This window comes from Rousettus aegyptiacus, unplaced genomic scaffold (genome assembly GCF_014176215.1).
Source record: "Rousettus aegyptiacus isolate mRouAeg1 unplaced genomic scaffold, mRouAeg1.p scaffold_m13_p_1, whole genome shotgun sequence".
In the NCBI taxonomy this organism is placed as follows: Eukaryota; Metazoa; Chordata; class Mammalia; order Chiroptera; family Pteropodidae; genus Rousettus; species Rousettus aegyptiacus.
This window is the reverse complement of record NW_023416284.1, coordinates 95,064,353-95,079,583: the sequence shown is the minus strand read 5'-3', so window position 1 is coordinate 95,079,583 and position 15,231 is coordinate 95,064,353. Positions and strand designations below refer to the sequence as shown.

The following is a 15,231-nucleotide window of genomic DNA, read 5'->3' as shown; positions in this document are numbered from 1 at the left end:
TGGAAGAAGTCAGCCATGGGAAGCAGCTCATCAAGTAGGAGTTAGAATAAATAGAGTGGGGAATTATAGTGGTTAGTGACATCAAAGGAGGCAATGTAACCTCAATGGGCAATATCATCAAAGGGAGGGGGACACCCTTTTTTTTTTTTTAATATGAAGTGTAGCTTAGATACTGTAAAATCATAAACATTTTTACATGTGTATCCACCTATGTAACCACTCCCTAGCTTAAGATATAGAACATTTTCTCTCCCACTCCAGGTGGGATCCCACTTTCCCCCAGAAAGTTCTCTCATGCCCTTCCCAGTAAAGAAAGGCCCACACCCACACAAGAGAGGCACCCTCACCGTTTAGATTTGTTACTATAAGACTGGTTTTATAAGACCTCCCTGCGAGTAGGATGGAGGACAGAGGAGGGGCGGGGTAGAGCCAGTTCAGATCTCCCCAGGAAATGTGCCTTCTGCCCGGCAGTCGTCCCAGGCCGACACCCAGGATGTGGGCCAGAGGGCCTTGTGCACATGCTGGTACCATTTGCACATGGAAACATCACCCCCTTTAGCATTACTGCCCTCTTACTGCGGTGGAAATTCAGGTAGTGCTGCCATCAGTTCCTGGTCTGATTCTGTTTGGGGAAAAACAGGGACAGTCTGGAAGTTCTTGATTTTGGTCTCGATGTCTTCTGCCATGTTGCTGGCTCCTAAAGATGCCCCTGAAGCAGCTCACTGCTCAATGTCTGGATAATCTTAATGATGTCATCGTCCATCATGCCCCATAGCCCCATCTCCAGTGAGGAAGTACACCTGTCAGGCAAGACGCCTCGTGTCTGCTGGCCAGGCCCCATCTTTTTAGGCCTGTGATGGCTGGACCCTGAGAAAGTTTAGCTCTCCAGCTCTTTTCCAGTATTCCTTATCAATCACTAAAGCTTCTGTCATTAGAATACTACCTGGCTGTAGGCAAACCACAGTGTCCAAGATTATCTTCCATTGGAGTCTGTTAAATCAATGTCTTTGTTAAGAGGCACCCTAGGCCTCTTGGAGGCAGCCATGTGATCTCCTGGTCTTATCAGCAACTGGCATGTGTTGGTGGGTTGTTTTTTGATGAGATTTCCTGGAGAACCTGGCCACAGATGGCTATCTCTTCCATGTTATGGTAGTGTTTATGCATTTTCATTGCAGGGGGCGACAGTGTCAGACTCATTCCTCAGATTCTAGGGTGCATCTTATATAGGGACTCTGCGCACAAAATTTATAGAAAGTGTGAGTTGAAAAAGACCTTAGAGGTCATCCAATCCTCTCCCGTCCTATAGGTGGAGAAGCTGAAGACCATGAGATCTGATTTGCCTAAGGTCACGCAACTCGTCTCCTGAAAACTAGTCTAGGTTCATTCCTTTATGGCAGCTAGGCAGGCAGGATGGTCACCCGAACACTCAGACTCTGGGTTGGTGGCAGCTGCCACTGTTTGTAGAACCTGCTGCCATTTAGAGAGACTCTTATGTTTAAATATGGCCTTTGTCACTCCCAATTGCTGCCCCGCCAGCTTCTCATCTGCAGCCAGAATGCTTTTGTGAACCCCGCCTCTATAACTGATTTGTGTCTGTCCCATCAGTGTTGCTTGGAGAGAGTCTGTTCAGGTGCTATTTGAGGCATCTGTAAAACACATTAGAGTTCTGAACTTCTCATTTATCCTGTGTTATTGTCACATTCACCTTTGTGAGTTCTCAGGGTTGAAAGCTTTCTCTCCATTTTAGAAATGAGAAAACAAAGGCAGGCCCAATGATCACTAGTGGCTTACCCGGAGTAAACCATATATGTAATATAGGACTCTGCCCTGTCAACTGACATGAAGCCTCTCCATTCCTTGAGGCCTGGTTCAAAAGCTGCCTCTTCCACAGGGCCTCCTGTGATTCTTCTTCTAGCAGATGGTGATGTTTCTCTCCCCTGACCCCTAGGGACTTGTTCCTCTCTTATAATGCTTAGCAATTGCACCGTGGGATATTCTCGTAAATCCATTCATTCACTATCCGCTGAGTGCTCCCTGTAGTCAAGGCCTTGTGCTGGCGATACCGAGGTGAAGTTCATGGTCTGGTAGGCAGAAATACAAGAACTCTGAATTTGATAGACACACAGATTAATGCTCTGTTGCGACCGATTTGAAGGAGGGAGGGTGCAGGTCAATCATGGGACACTTCCTGGAGGAAGTCACATATTTTATGTACAGGTTTTATCTCACCTCTGTGCACCTCTCTGGGGCAAGGACTTAGTGTTCACTGCCCATGTCCTTTGTGCCCTGGATCAGCTCTCTCTCCTCCACACTCTTTGCCATCAGCTATGAGCAGACAGATGTGAACTTGGGGGCCTTGCCCTCCTTTCCAGAGCCCACACATTGGTGGGCTGGGGGCTGGTTTGTCTTTAGGACAGTGAGGCTTGACATTGAGGGAAGGGCTGTGAACTTTTCCAGTTCAGTCATTTTCCCTTTAGGTTCCCGCAGCCCTGTGAGAGAGGTCAGGGAGGAGCCAGTTTTTTGAGAGCTTCCAGGCCCCTTGTGAGAACTTCTGTCCTTTGGAGAAGAGGCTGGCATAGGCTCAGGAAGCAATGAGGGAAAATTAACAGGTCTTTAGGTGAGGGGAATGTGTAGTCTATGAGGTTGGGGGGAATCTTAGGTTAGGTTCTCTAAAAGCAGAGCCTAGGATATTTGGGGGTAGGTGCAGTTCAGGCAAGTGATTTGCTGAGAAAATGGTCCTAGGAGAAACTAAGGGGATGAAGGAAGAAGCTGGGCAAAAATGTGGTTCAGCTGACTTAGCCTCAACCCATTTCTGGGGATTGGGGGTGGGAGCTCTGGCATGTGAACAGCAACATAGTCATCTCATCTCGAGGCAAGGGAGCTGGGCATTTGCACCCATGTTTGCCAGTCAGTGGGTGAGTGAGTGTGTGTGTTGGGGAAGAAGGTGATGTCCTAGGCATTTCTGGCCCAGGCAGCTCCCATCGGCTAATGGCAAATCCTAGGGGAAGGTGAGCTCTGTGCACCCAGCAGCTACCACTGAGAGCAGCTGGTAATGGATGCACTGGCCAGATGCAGGAAGCTGGGTGGATCATCAGCAGCCTCCACTACAGGGGGCTGCTAAGACAATGATGCTCACTGACCGATAACCAATCTCTACAGATTACAAAGTCCCTCACCCTCATCAGTTTACTGAAGAGCACAGATCCCTTGCAAGGGGTGGGGGAGTTCCTGGCCCCTCTAGTTCTGACATCTGGGCCCTGGGAGGATTCTTTCCTGAGCTCGATGGGGTCAGGCTTCTGAAGAATGGCCTGGGGAGGACTGGGCCGACCCCTCCCCCTGACATACTCAAGAGGGAGCCTCAGATCCTCTCTGGCCCTAGTGCCTCTTGTCTAAACCTCCCCCCTCTTTGCCAGCTCCAGCCCAGGCCCAGATCGTGCACGCAGGCCAGGCATGTGTGGTCAAAGAGGACAACATCAGTGAGCGCGTCTACACCATCCGGGAGGGGGACACCCTTGTGCTGCAGTGCCTTGTCACAGGGCACCCTCGGCCCCAGGTAAGCCCCCACCCAGCCTGTGCGGGGCTCCTCCTGCCCTCACCCCCTCACCTCCCATCTCCACTCTGGGACCAAAGCTTGAGAGGAGGCAGCAGGAGTTTGAGACTAGAGGCAGACAGTGGCAAATAAACAGAAGACAGGAGACTAGGGCTAAGGAAATAGCTGGAAAATGAACTCTGGGAAAGTGCTGGGGGCTGTGGGCTTCTTCACTTAAAAACATTGATGGCCAGGGGGAAAATCGAATGTCAGTTATTCAATCCCACCCCATTTCTTGTATCTGTCTAACAGACATCCTCAGATGTACCTTCAGCCACTGTTTGAGGGTGGACTGTGTGCCAAGCACTGTGCTAGGTGCTTTTGTCAGTGTTTTCTCTCTGGCTTATCACGACCATGCTTGGAGGAAAGCATTAGAACCCCCATTTTACAGCTGAGGAAATAGAGGTTCGGGAAGGTTGGGTAAACTCCCAAAGTCACACACTCTTATGAAGTGGAAGCTGAATTTTAATTCAGAACCATAGCTTAGCACAATTCCTCCCAGAGTACCGGTCTTTGAGTTGGGGGCTCTAGGAATTACCAACAACATATAATACAATCTCTACTTCCCGAGGCTTCTGATAGGCAAGCCTCACACCCTCGAGGTTAAAAGGCTCAAAGCAATTAGAAAGCAACAGATGCTGAATATCTGGAAATGCCAGGTGAATTTTGTCCCAGACCAACTGTATGGTTCAGGCAGGAAGTGTTGGCTGGTTATTACTGAGAGTCGATGGGAGGAGGCGGGAGGTAGTGGGCTGGAGGGATGTGTAGAATTTGCTGGTGAGCTGCTGTGACCTTTAAGAGCAGCAGAAAAGGTTTTGATTGTATCCTAGGAAGGAGAGTGAAATAGAAAACCTTTTTTTGGGGGGGGATAATTTGGGGAACAGGGATGGCTTTAGTAGGTTTGGCCTTTGAGACAAGCAGATGGGCAAGGAAACCCCTAAAGACTCTTTCAACCGGAAACTGTGATCACTGCTTGCTCCTTCTCAAAGGTTTGTTTAGAAGAGAAAACAATGCTGCCAGTCTTCAGGCTGGTGTTCATGTCAGGTGTGACCGTTAGGGATGGTTCTCCCTGATGCCAGGGAGGCAGCTGGGCCATTTTTCCCTAAAGCCGCACTGGCCATCTGTGTGTCCCATGTGCACCACATTTATGAGTCATCCGCGGCTGTGGCTGTATGTACATGAATCCATTTTTATATTTCCATCCTTGGTTTCATTGTTTTTCCTGCTGCTTAGGCTTAAACCCTTGGGCTCATATTTGACTCTGCCCCATCTCATTCCTCGCATCTAGCCAGCCCAAGGCCTTTCTTTGTCTCTTGCTGGATCTTCTCCTCTCTATTCCTCATTACTTCTCTAGATTTGTCCTTCAGTCCTGTTCCTTGGACCACTGCAGTAGCCTCTCACTGGCTTCCCATTCTCCCAAATCTCCCCTCTAACCCATCCCTGCACCGTGCTCCCAGAATCCTCATCCTACAACCTGCTACATCATATCACTGCCCCACTCAAAAACCTTCCATGGCTCCTCATTAACTACCAGATCCAGTTCAGGCTCTTAGTGAAATTGAAGACCTCCCACAGTCTACCCCCACCTGCCTTCCCTGTCTTAGCTCCCACTGCCATCCTCCTCACACCTTGTGCTCCAGTCAAACTTGCCCAAGTACACCCTGTTCATTCCTACTTTAACCACTGCTGCTCCCCTGAAATGCCTCCTAACTTCTTTTTTGCTCATTTCATTACAATAAATATTCATTGAGTACCTGCTATGTGTCAGGCACTATGATGGGGCCTGAGGATACAGCTACAGTTCATGTTGTCATGGAGCATCCCGTCTCATAGGGGAGCAGCAGCATCTTATAGCCCATTTTGTGGTTAGGATGAGAAACTGAGTGGACAAGGAATTCTCCACTCCAAATATCGAGAGAGAGGGAATCCCTTGGCCCAAAATGAAGAAAGACTCTATAGCAGTGGTAGTGAGCAGAAGATGAAGAACCTGGTCCTTAGAGGGAGTTGGACTGTATACTCATCTCAAGAATAATAGTATTAGTGCACATATGGAAGGATATGAGTTAAAGCCACAGGGCCATCTATGGCTAGGAACTGGAACTGGACCCTGCCTAAAGCTGGAAGCTCGACGAGAGTGGCACCACCTATAAATGGGGACCAGAAGACCTTAGTCGCACAGCCCAGAGTCACAGCAGGGCACAGACTTTATTCTTCAGGGTGTGGGTACAAACAGGGTCACCTGTAAGAGAGCATAACCCTAAGCCTGTCTGCGTCTTGTACTATCTAAGTGGTAAGGAAACCCTAAACTGAGAAACTAACATAAAATCTGGTTGGAACATGTGAACCCATGTATCTTGGACATAGGCAACCAAATACACCACAGACAGGCCTATCAGAGCCCAAGTGGGACTTTTGTGGAAAATAATTCCCACTGATTATGAAAATTTAAAATCCATTTAAAAAGACAGTGCTAGGAGAACCAGTCCATAGACTCAAATAATTGAACAATTAATATCTGAGGAAAGAGAGATAACAGAGCACATTTAAAATGTTTAAAGAGATAGTGGAAGGAATCAAATGTATAAGACAGGTTATGAAAACTGATCAGTTAGATATGGAAAAAAGCAAATAGAAATCCTAGGGAAAAAATATATAGTCTTTTGAAAATTTTGGCCTTGATATCATAAAGTTAACTAAAGAGAAAATTAATGACTTGGATGACAGATCTGAGAAAATCGGCCACAATGCCGTCTGGAGAAGACAAAAGAACTGGAGATGCGAAAAGGAAGTTGGGAGACATGGAGGATAGAATGAGAATCTACAGCATAAACTCAGGCATTCTGGAAGGAGAGACTAAAGAAAACTGAGAGGAAGCAGTATTTAAAGAGCTAATGATTGAGAATTTTATAGAACGGAAGAAAGGTACAAACCCTGAGATGGATAAGGCAAACCATGTTCTAAGTATGTAAAAAAACACTATCTAGAAAAATTATGTTAAAACCACAGGAAGTCAAGTATAAAAAGAAAAGATATTTTTATTGCCTTGTTCTCTCTTTAAAGCACCCTCTTATGTAAGTATGGATTACTTGAAACTGGCTATAGTCTCCCCTAAGCTTGTGACCTCTAGGTCCATGAGGGTAGAATTTAGGGTGGCCATGGGATGAGAGTAGCAACATTATGGCCTTCAGTTGCCCCTCCCTGCATGAGAAGGTTGCCCTTGCACCTACTTCTCCAAGCCTTATTGTTTTTATGATCTATGGCCTGACCTATTCACCAGGATCAAGAGTCTTGCCCTGTCTCAGTAACAAGCAGTCCTTTTCAGCTTTAAGATAGGAGCTTCCCTACCCAATCCTCCAATCCTTAGGACTGAGTAACCTGGAACTGATCAGTTTTTAAGCTCCTGGTACTTCAAATAGTAGCTCCAGTTTCTTGTGTGATCCTTGATAGTGTCTCATAATCTAAGGCAATGTTAATAATAATAGACAGTTGTTGAGTGACTAATACATAGCAGGCTCCACACTTAGGTGCTTTATATACTTTGTTTCTAAACCTTACAATGACTCTGAAAAGTGGGTATTATGATATATAATAGTTATAGTTATCTAGTCCTGCATAACAAATGCTCCAAAACTTAGGATTTTATAACAACAAACATTTATTGTCTCATAGATCCTATGGGATAGGAATCCCAGAGCACCTGAGCTGGCTTGTTCTGACTCAGAGTCTTTCACTAGGTCATAGTCATTTAAAGACTGACTGGGGCTGGAGGATCCCCTTCAAAGCTAACTTCTATACCTATTGACCTCCCCTGTAGGACCTCTGCGTAGGGCTGCTCATGACATGACAGCCGGCTTTCCCCAGAGCGAGTGACCAAAGACAGCAACCAAGATGGAAATCATAGTCTTTTATAACCTGACCTTGGAAGTGACATACATCACTCCTATCACATTCTATTAGTCACACAGAATATCCCTGCTATAAAGTGGGAGAGCACTACAGAAAGGTGTGACTACTAGGAGGCAGAGATGATATGGGGCCATCTTGGAGGCTGGCTACCATATAGGCCTTTTGTACAGATGAGAAGTCTGAAGCCAAGAGATGACTAAACTTAATTTGCCAGGCACTAAGTATATGTTAATTTAATTATCCCAATAACCTTAGGAGAGGGGTAATATTCTCCATTTTACAGATGAGGAAAAGAAGGCAGTAAAGGTTAGGTAACTTGCCCACAAATCTATGCTCTTAACCATTGCACTATACTGCTTTCTTTAAAGCCTCATCCATCTGACCTCCGATTCCCCAGGCTCTTCCCTGAGGTGTCCTACTCTGCCTGTGTATTCCCACAAGTCTGTTTGGGTTAGTTTCTTAGTTTTCACAACTGTACGTGTATGCCCCACGTACAGTTGTGAAAAACCATGGGGGCCAGAGGGGAGGCACATTGCAGGGTGTTCAGCCTAGAGGCCCCCCACCCTCACAGCTGCGTCTGACTCTATCTCCTACCACATCCCCCCTTGCCGGACCTAGGTGCGGTGGACCAAGACCGCCGGTAGCGCATCCGACAAATTTCAGGAGACGTCGGTGTTCAATGAGACACTGCGCATTGAGCGCATCGCGCGCACGCAGGGCGGCCGCTACTACTGCAAGGCTGAGAATGGTGTGGGCGTGCCCGCCATCAAGTCCATCCGCGTGGACGTGCAGTGTGAGTCAGGGCCCCCCTTGCCTGGCTCCGGGGTTCAGGATGGGAAGGAGGATGGGGGTGGGGGTGCGGTGGAGAAGCGGCACCCCTGTAGAGGACAGAAGAGACTCTCTCTCTTCCATGCTAGAGAGGGCATCTCTGCTGTTCCTCTGATGTGTACTACCCATACCACTCACACATTCCCATCTGTAATCCCATAGGAACCTTGCAGCATCCCTGTAAAGTGGTCAGGGAGGGCAGGACAGATTCGATCACACCCATTCCACAGATGAAGAAACCGAAATTCTAAGGACTCTTAGTATTGCTTACATGCCTGGCTTGCTTACAGGCATAAGTCTCTCAACTATAGTCCAGTGCCCTTCCACAGTACCTCAGGCCTCTGCTTTTATCCTGGGCCAGCTCTGAAACTTCCCTACCCCACCACATGCAGAACCAAGCACCCCTCAGTCCTTGTTGCTGCTTGAATAGGAAGCCTCCAGTCCTTACCTGCCCGCCATAGATATCCCCTTAACCACTAGAGGCTATCTCCCCACTTGCCATCTGCCTCCATGCCCATCCAGTCTGACCCAGGTACCCAGAAGCTGTGTGGCCAGGCTCAAGGGCCTCTATGGTACCATCTTAATGTCCACAATGAACCTACCCATTAAGTATGCCCTATGTCCCCCAAGTGGAACCCGATAAAGTGATGAGCAATGGAGACCCACACCCTCTTTTCTGTCCCTCATCAGCCACCCAGGGGGCTGCCAAACCCTGGAGCTGAGGGTCATTTCTCAAGTTATTGGAACTGGAAGGGGCTTATAGGCATGGCTCATATTTCACCAATGCCCCACTTCTGTCCATGGCCTTGACTTCTATCCAGGTGGGCTGTGGAAGGAGGACAGAATGGTAGGGATATTGGACCACCTGTTTTAGGATGTTAGAATGTGGAATATTGGTGCCTTTGGTTCACAATCCTGGCTACACATCAGAATCTCAAGGGGATCTTTGAAAAAAAAATATTGGTGCCAGTCTATGGCCATGCTACCCTAAAACAAACTCAATCCCGTCTGATCTTGGAAGCTAAGCAGGGTTGGGCCTGGGTCTCACTTCCAGAGGTTCTGATGGGATTGATTGGGGGCTTGGCCCCGACACTGGGATTTTTTTTCTCAAACTTTTCTTTCTTATTGAGGATTGACCTATATTAATTAGAGCACACTAATCTTAAATGTACAGTTTAACGAATTCTTACATGTGTATGTGTACATGTAAGAATTTCCAAGACCCTAAAAGTTTCCCTCATGCTCCCTCCCAGTCAATAATCTCCTTAGAGGCAACCATCTTCTGATTTCTAACACAATAATCATTGCCAGGCATCAGTATTGAAATGAAAATCTCCTTGTGATTCTATTGTGCAAACAGGGATGAGAATCACCAATCTAGTCTAATTTACCAGTGAGGAAACAGGCAGAGAAAGGACTTGGGCGAGTCACACTACAAATTAATAGCAAACCTGGGATTTGAACCACAGTTTCCTGATTTCTAGTCTGTAGCTGCTTCCTCCATTTCTTGATGGGAGGGTGAAGATAGTAACCCCCGCGCAGGTTTCTGGGGAGGGATAACTGGGAAGACATCAAGTCCAGTCCCCTGACGAAAGGTTGGTCAAGCTTGCAGGGCTGGGAGAGTATCTGGCACTCTGGAAGCATCCTCGAGGGCAGCTCAGCTTTCCCTGAGGGCTGCCAGGAGCCCAGCTCCCCTACTTGGGGTAACCTAGTCCTGACTCCATTGGGCCTGTGCCCTTGCAGACCTGGATGAGCCAGTGCTGACGGTGCATCAGACAGTGAGCGATGTTCGAGGCAACTTCTACCAAGAGAAGACGGTGTTCCTGCGTTGTACTGTCAACTCCAACCCTCCTGCCCGCTTCATCTGGAAGCGGGGCTCTGATACCCTGTCCCACAGCCAGGACAATGGGGTGGACATCTATGAGCCCCTCTACACCCAGGTCAGGATGGGCAGTAGCTGGCCTGGTCCCCTCATGGCTCACCCTGCACTCTTCCTGCACCCAGCAAGGGAGGGGACACGGGTGTGGAGGCATTACTCTGCAGTTCGTGGGACTGCCCTGACTTTAGCATTGTTGTCCTGATGTTAGAAGCATGCATCCTGATTGGGCTTCAGACACCCTGGGGCAGATGAAATCGAGACAGAAAGCTCAGGGAACAGTGATAGGGACAGGAGATCCCCCAAAGCAACATATCCTTCAGAACAGGCAAAGGCACCCGCTAGAGGCAGGCAAGTCATCCCTGCCTGCTGCGGTTGGCAGAGCATTGGGAACTCATGGGCAGACACAGCAGGAGTTGGGGGCAGAGAGATGACTCCACTTCTCACAGGCCTTCTATGGTCCCAGAAAATGATGATGAAGCCATTCTACCAGGGAGGACTTTCAGAGGTAGCTTTCCTCAGTGGCTGTCAGAGTGTCGCATGTGGCCATGGCCTGTGGAACCAGCTCCATGTTTATATGGGTTGCAGGACAGAAAAGGGTTTCTCCCTTACCCCTCCATTTCCCAAAGTGGAGAAGCCGAGGCCTGGTTCTGGCCAGTGTGCACCAGGGCCATCTCGGACACAGAGAAGCCCAGGGTATGGAGAGTGCAGCACCCACCAAGGCTCGGGCTCCCTGGGGATAAGATAGGAATTAGAATGGGAATTTGCTTTGGCCTCTGATGCTGGGTGAATATATTAGGGACCCTTGGGAGGCCAAGCAGACTCCTTACACCAGTGATCCATTGCTGCCCAGGGGGAGACTAAGGTCCTGAAGCTGAAGAACCTTCGGCCCCAGGACTACGCCAGCTATACCTGCCAGGTGTCTGTACGCAATGTGTGTGGCATCCCAGACAAGGCCATCACCTTCCGGCTCACCAACACCACGGGTACAGGAACTTCCCGCCCATACCCTTGCCTACCTGAGCTGACTCCCCAACCAGAAGACAGTGCCTCACCCCACACAGGACTCTAGGCATGTCACCACTAGTGACATCTCCTCCTCCCCTCTGCCTGCACTCGGCCTTCTCCCCTTTCTTCCCCCGCCCCGCCCCAAGCCTTCCCTAACCCTATGGTTTCCCTAGCTTCCTATATCCTCCACATTCAGTTCTGCCTCACAATCTCCTGAGACCCTACCTCCTTGTCCTCTTAGCACCACCAGCCCTGAAGCTGTCTGTGAATGAAACTCTGGTGGTGAACCCTGGGGAGAATGTGACGGTGCAGTGTCTGCTGACAGGCGGTGATCCCCTACCCCAGCTGCAGTGGTCCCACGGGCCAGGCCCGCTGCCCCTGGGGGCTCTGGCCCAAGGCGGCACCCTCAGCATCCCTTCAGTACAGGCGCTGGACTCTGGCTACTACAACTGCACAGCCACCAACAATGTGGGCAACCCTGCCAAGAAGACTGTCAACCTGCTGGTGCGATGTACGTGGCTCTGGAGGGGTGGGAAGGAACTCAGAGGCAGACAGGGTCCCTGTCCTCCAGGAACTATGGGAGAGGGACCTGTCTGTTTCTTTTTGGTAGGTGAGATATGCTGAGGAGGCATGTTCCTGGCACTTCTATTTCCCTACCAATAGATGGCCATACTAAAATGTACATAGTTTTTTTTACAGGCACTTACAATCCACATTTCTGATTATAATCTCAACAATCCAAGAGGTAGGAAGGGCTGGTGTTGATTGCCTACTTTTTTTTTTATAGAATGGGAAATAGGTTGCAAAAAGCTAAATGTGGACTTCCAGTCTTTAAGATAAATTTCCTGGCTTTCTTCTTTTACACTGGTTTCTACATACCTTATATGTAAATCTTTATTAGCAAAGCATTTCAGTGAGTCTGAAGATAATTGTTAACTGTAAAAATGATACAAAACTTGGAGCATGTTCTAAAGAATTAAAACACTTTTCTTACTAAACTTGAGCCTCGGTAGTTAGCACTAGCTGCTATATATGATCTTGATTTTACTACTCTGCTTCATGGAGAAAATTTTGAATCCTTCTGCTGGTGCAACTTTAGGTTGTTGTTTATTTATTTATTTTATATTTTTTAAAGATACAGGCTGTTTGCAGTTCTTTAGTGCTTGAAAAATTCAATTGAGAGAGTTTTTTGAAGAAACGAGCTCTTTCGTTGTTGTTCACCTTTCACGGACCATTCTCTCTCTGACTCTCCTCACAATAAGAAGCTAGCTCTCTATGACTTTTTACTTAATCAGAGCAGGAAAGAAATTAGCAAGATTGTGGCTATCTGGTGGCTTTTTTTTTTTTTTTTTTTGATGGCATGTTTCCCATCAGAAGACTGTTTTTCTCCACCTGTTTTCATTTGGATTTTAAAAACTGGGTTGATGAGATCTCAGTTGACATTAAATACTGTGGTCACCTCTTAAGGTGACATATAGTCTGCTTTACTCAGCCCAGTCCTGATTTATGGCTGTTGTACCAGTGTTTTGTCCAATTAGCACCCAGTATTAAGAGTTCTAACTCTTAGATAATGTCAAATAATATTCAGATTTTTTAAAGAGGTAAGACCCCTTTCTTTCTAAACTGTGTTTTAATGTAATTACATGTAAAATGATATAAAAATTATATGAACTGTTAAAAAGAGTCAAGTAGCACAAAAGGGTAAAATGTACGAATTAAAACTTCCCTCAATTCCACTCAGTCCCATTCTTTAGACAGAACCGCTATTACATTCCAAAATTTGTATTTTGCACATTTGAGGTTTAAAACAAGAATAAACATAAAGAAGTATAGCAGTTAAGAGCGCAGGCTCTGAATTAAACTGCCTGAGCCTCTGTTTAACCCGCCTTTGTGAACTGAGGACACTAAAGTACCTCCCTCACAGATTGTGGGATGAATTAAATGAGTAAACCCATGTAAAGTGCTTGGAACAGTGCCTCTCACATAGTGTATGTTCAGTCAACAGTGGCTCTAATGATCACTAAACCTGCTTTTCTACAGCGAGCTTTTTTGAACTTTTAAAAATGCATCTGAGAAGGCAGAACAATTTCTAAGCAATTTCCAAAAATTATGGTTTCTCATGGGATGGGGGGTTGTAGACCCTAACCTTCAGGAGGGCCATTTGAAGGGGAGGAGCTGGGTCTTGTCAGGGGTGGGACGTAGACCTTGGCTTCCAGCCAGCCCCAGCCACCCTTCCCTCCTCATCCACCTATAGCCATGAAGAATGCCACATTCCAGATCACCCCAGATGTGATCAAAGAGAGTGAAAACATTCAGCTGGGCCAGGACCTGAAGCTGTCATGCCATGTGGATGCAGTACCTCAGGAGAAGGTGACCTACCAGTGGTTCAAGAATGGCAAGCCAGCACGTATGTCCAAGAGGCTGCTGGTGACCCGAAATGACCCTGAGTTGCCCGCTGTCACAAGCAGCCTAGAGCTCATTGACCTGCACTTCAGCGACTACGGTACCTACCTGTGTGTGGCTTCCTTCCCAGGGGCACCCGTGCCTGACCTGAGCGTCGAGGTCAACATCTCCTCTGAGACAGGTGGGGAGCTGGAGGGCAGTGGGGAGGTGTGAGGGAGCTGGAGAGGCTCACAGAGGGGAGGTCGGGCAACAGCTTGGGAAAGGGAAGCCAGAGTGGAAAGAATACTATTTGTTCCTGCCACACACATTTATTAAGCACCTATGATATGCCAGGTGCTGTGCTAGGTACTGAGGTAGAGTGGTGGGCAAAATAGGCCCTGCCCTTGTTGAACTATCATTCTCAGATAGTTTCATAAAGAAATATATCACTGCAAGCTGTGATACGTGAGAGTCAGGAAAGCGTTTCCTAAAATAGAATGTTTGGTCTGAGATCTGAGGGAGGGGCAGGATTTTATTAGGCAAAGGAGAGCAAGGGAGAGTGGAAGAGAAAGGCAGGCCAAGGAATCAGCATGTGAAAAGGCGCTGAGACAGGCAAGTACGTGGGCCATTTAGAGAACTGAGAGGAGGGCGTGGCTAGGAGAATAGAATGAGATGAGAGTGGAGAGGTCAATAGGGGCCAGATTATGCAGGAGATTGGGGTCTCTATTCCAGTAATAAATAATGATGAAATAATAAGGGCTAACATTTATTGAGTGTTTACTATGTTACATTTATCTCAATTGCCTTCATGATTTACCTTGTGGGATAGATAGTTTAGTTTTTAGAGAGTTCAAAAAACTTATCAAAGATAACACAACAGTAAGTGGTGGAAAGGGGATTTGGCAGTCTGACTGCAGAGCCTGCTCTCAGCCACCCCTAAAAGGTTTACACTTGGAGAATGACAGGAGTTTGGAGGGGATGACCCTGGAGAGGGTTTCTAGAATCTCATCCCCAGCACCTTGCACTCAGGAGCTGGCTGACTTCAGCTAAGCCTCTTTAACTCTCTGGCCCTGTTTCTTCTCTGTGAGACATTGAACCAGATGGCCTTGGAGGATCCTTCCATCCTGACATCTGCACAGGGAGAGAGGCCAGGTGAAGCTGGAGGAGTGAGGAGAGGCTTCTGGAAGGAGACTAACCTGAGCTGGGCTTTAAAAGTGGGCCACGCCTCCATAGATTCCACAGACCTATTTTGCCAGTCACCATGTGCCAGGCCCTGGATGAGGAGCTGGGAACCCAGCCACCAACGCCACAGACCCATCCTCAGAGCCCATTGCCTAGCCTGGCAGATACACCTGTTGGGCTAAAGCAGGAATTGGAAGGGCAAACCTTAGCTAGGCCACAGGAACTAAAGGCAGGCTCTACAGAGCATCTAGCAGACATGAGAGAAGGAGTACCAGGTGGCCAAGGGATGGCAGGGAAGGCTTCTCAGAGGAGCCATGCTGCATGTGAGCATTTGCTAGGCAGGGGGACAAGCCCAGGAGAGAAGGGATGGGGAGCCCCTAAGGTGTATGACACTTAACATGTCCAGGGAATATGTTCCTTACAAGTGGATCCCACAGCTGGAACACAGGATGGGAGAGGG

The 15,231-nt window shown here is 47.8% G+C and overlaps 1 protein-coding gene and 1 pseudogene across 1 annotated transcript in view; one reads left to right on the top strand and one right to left on the bottom strand.

Moving 5' to 3' along the window:
* MDGA1 (MAM domain containing glycosylphosphatidylinositol anchor 1) overlaps positions 1–15,231 on the top strand; it is a 58,062-nt gene that overhangs the window by 25,822 nt on the left and 17,009 nt on the right. Inside the window, exons 2-7 of the mRNA XM_016152683.2 lie at positions 3,414–3,553; positions 8,114–8,288; positions 10,067–10,263; positions 11,053–11,185; positions 11,449–11,718; positions 13,462–13,791. Coding sequence (XP_016008169.1) covers positions 3,414–3,553; positions 8,114–8,288; positions 10,067–10,263; positions 11,053–11,185; positions 11,449–11,718; positions 13,462–13,791 — 1,245 coding nt within the window. The remainder of the gene's footprint in view (positions 1–3,413; positions 3,554–8,113; positions 8,289–10,066; positions 10,264–11,052; positions 11,186–11,448; positions 11,719–13,461; positions 13,792–15,231) is intronic.
* Positions 435–686, bottom strand: LOC118615111 (annotated as a pseudogene).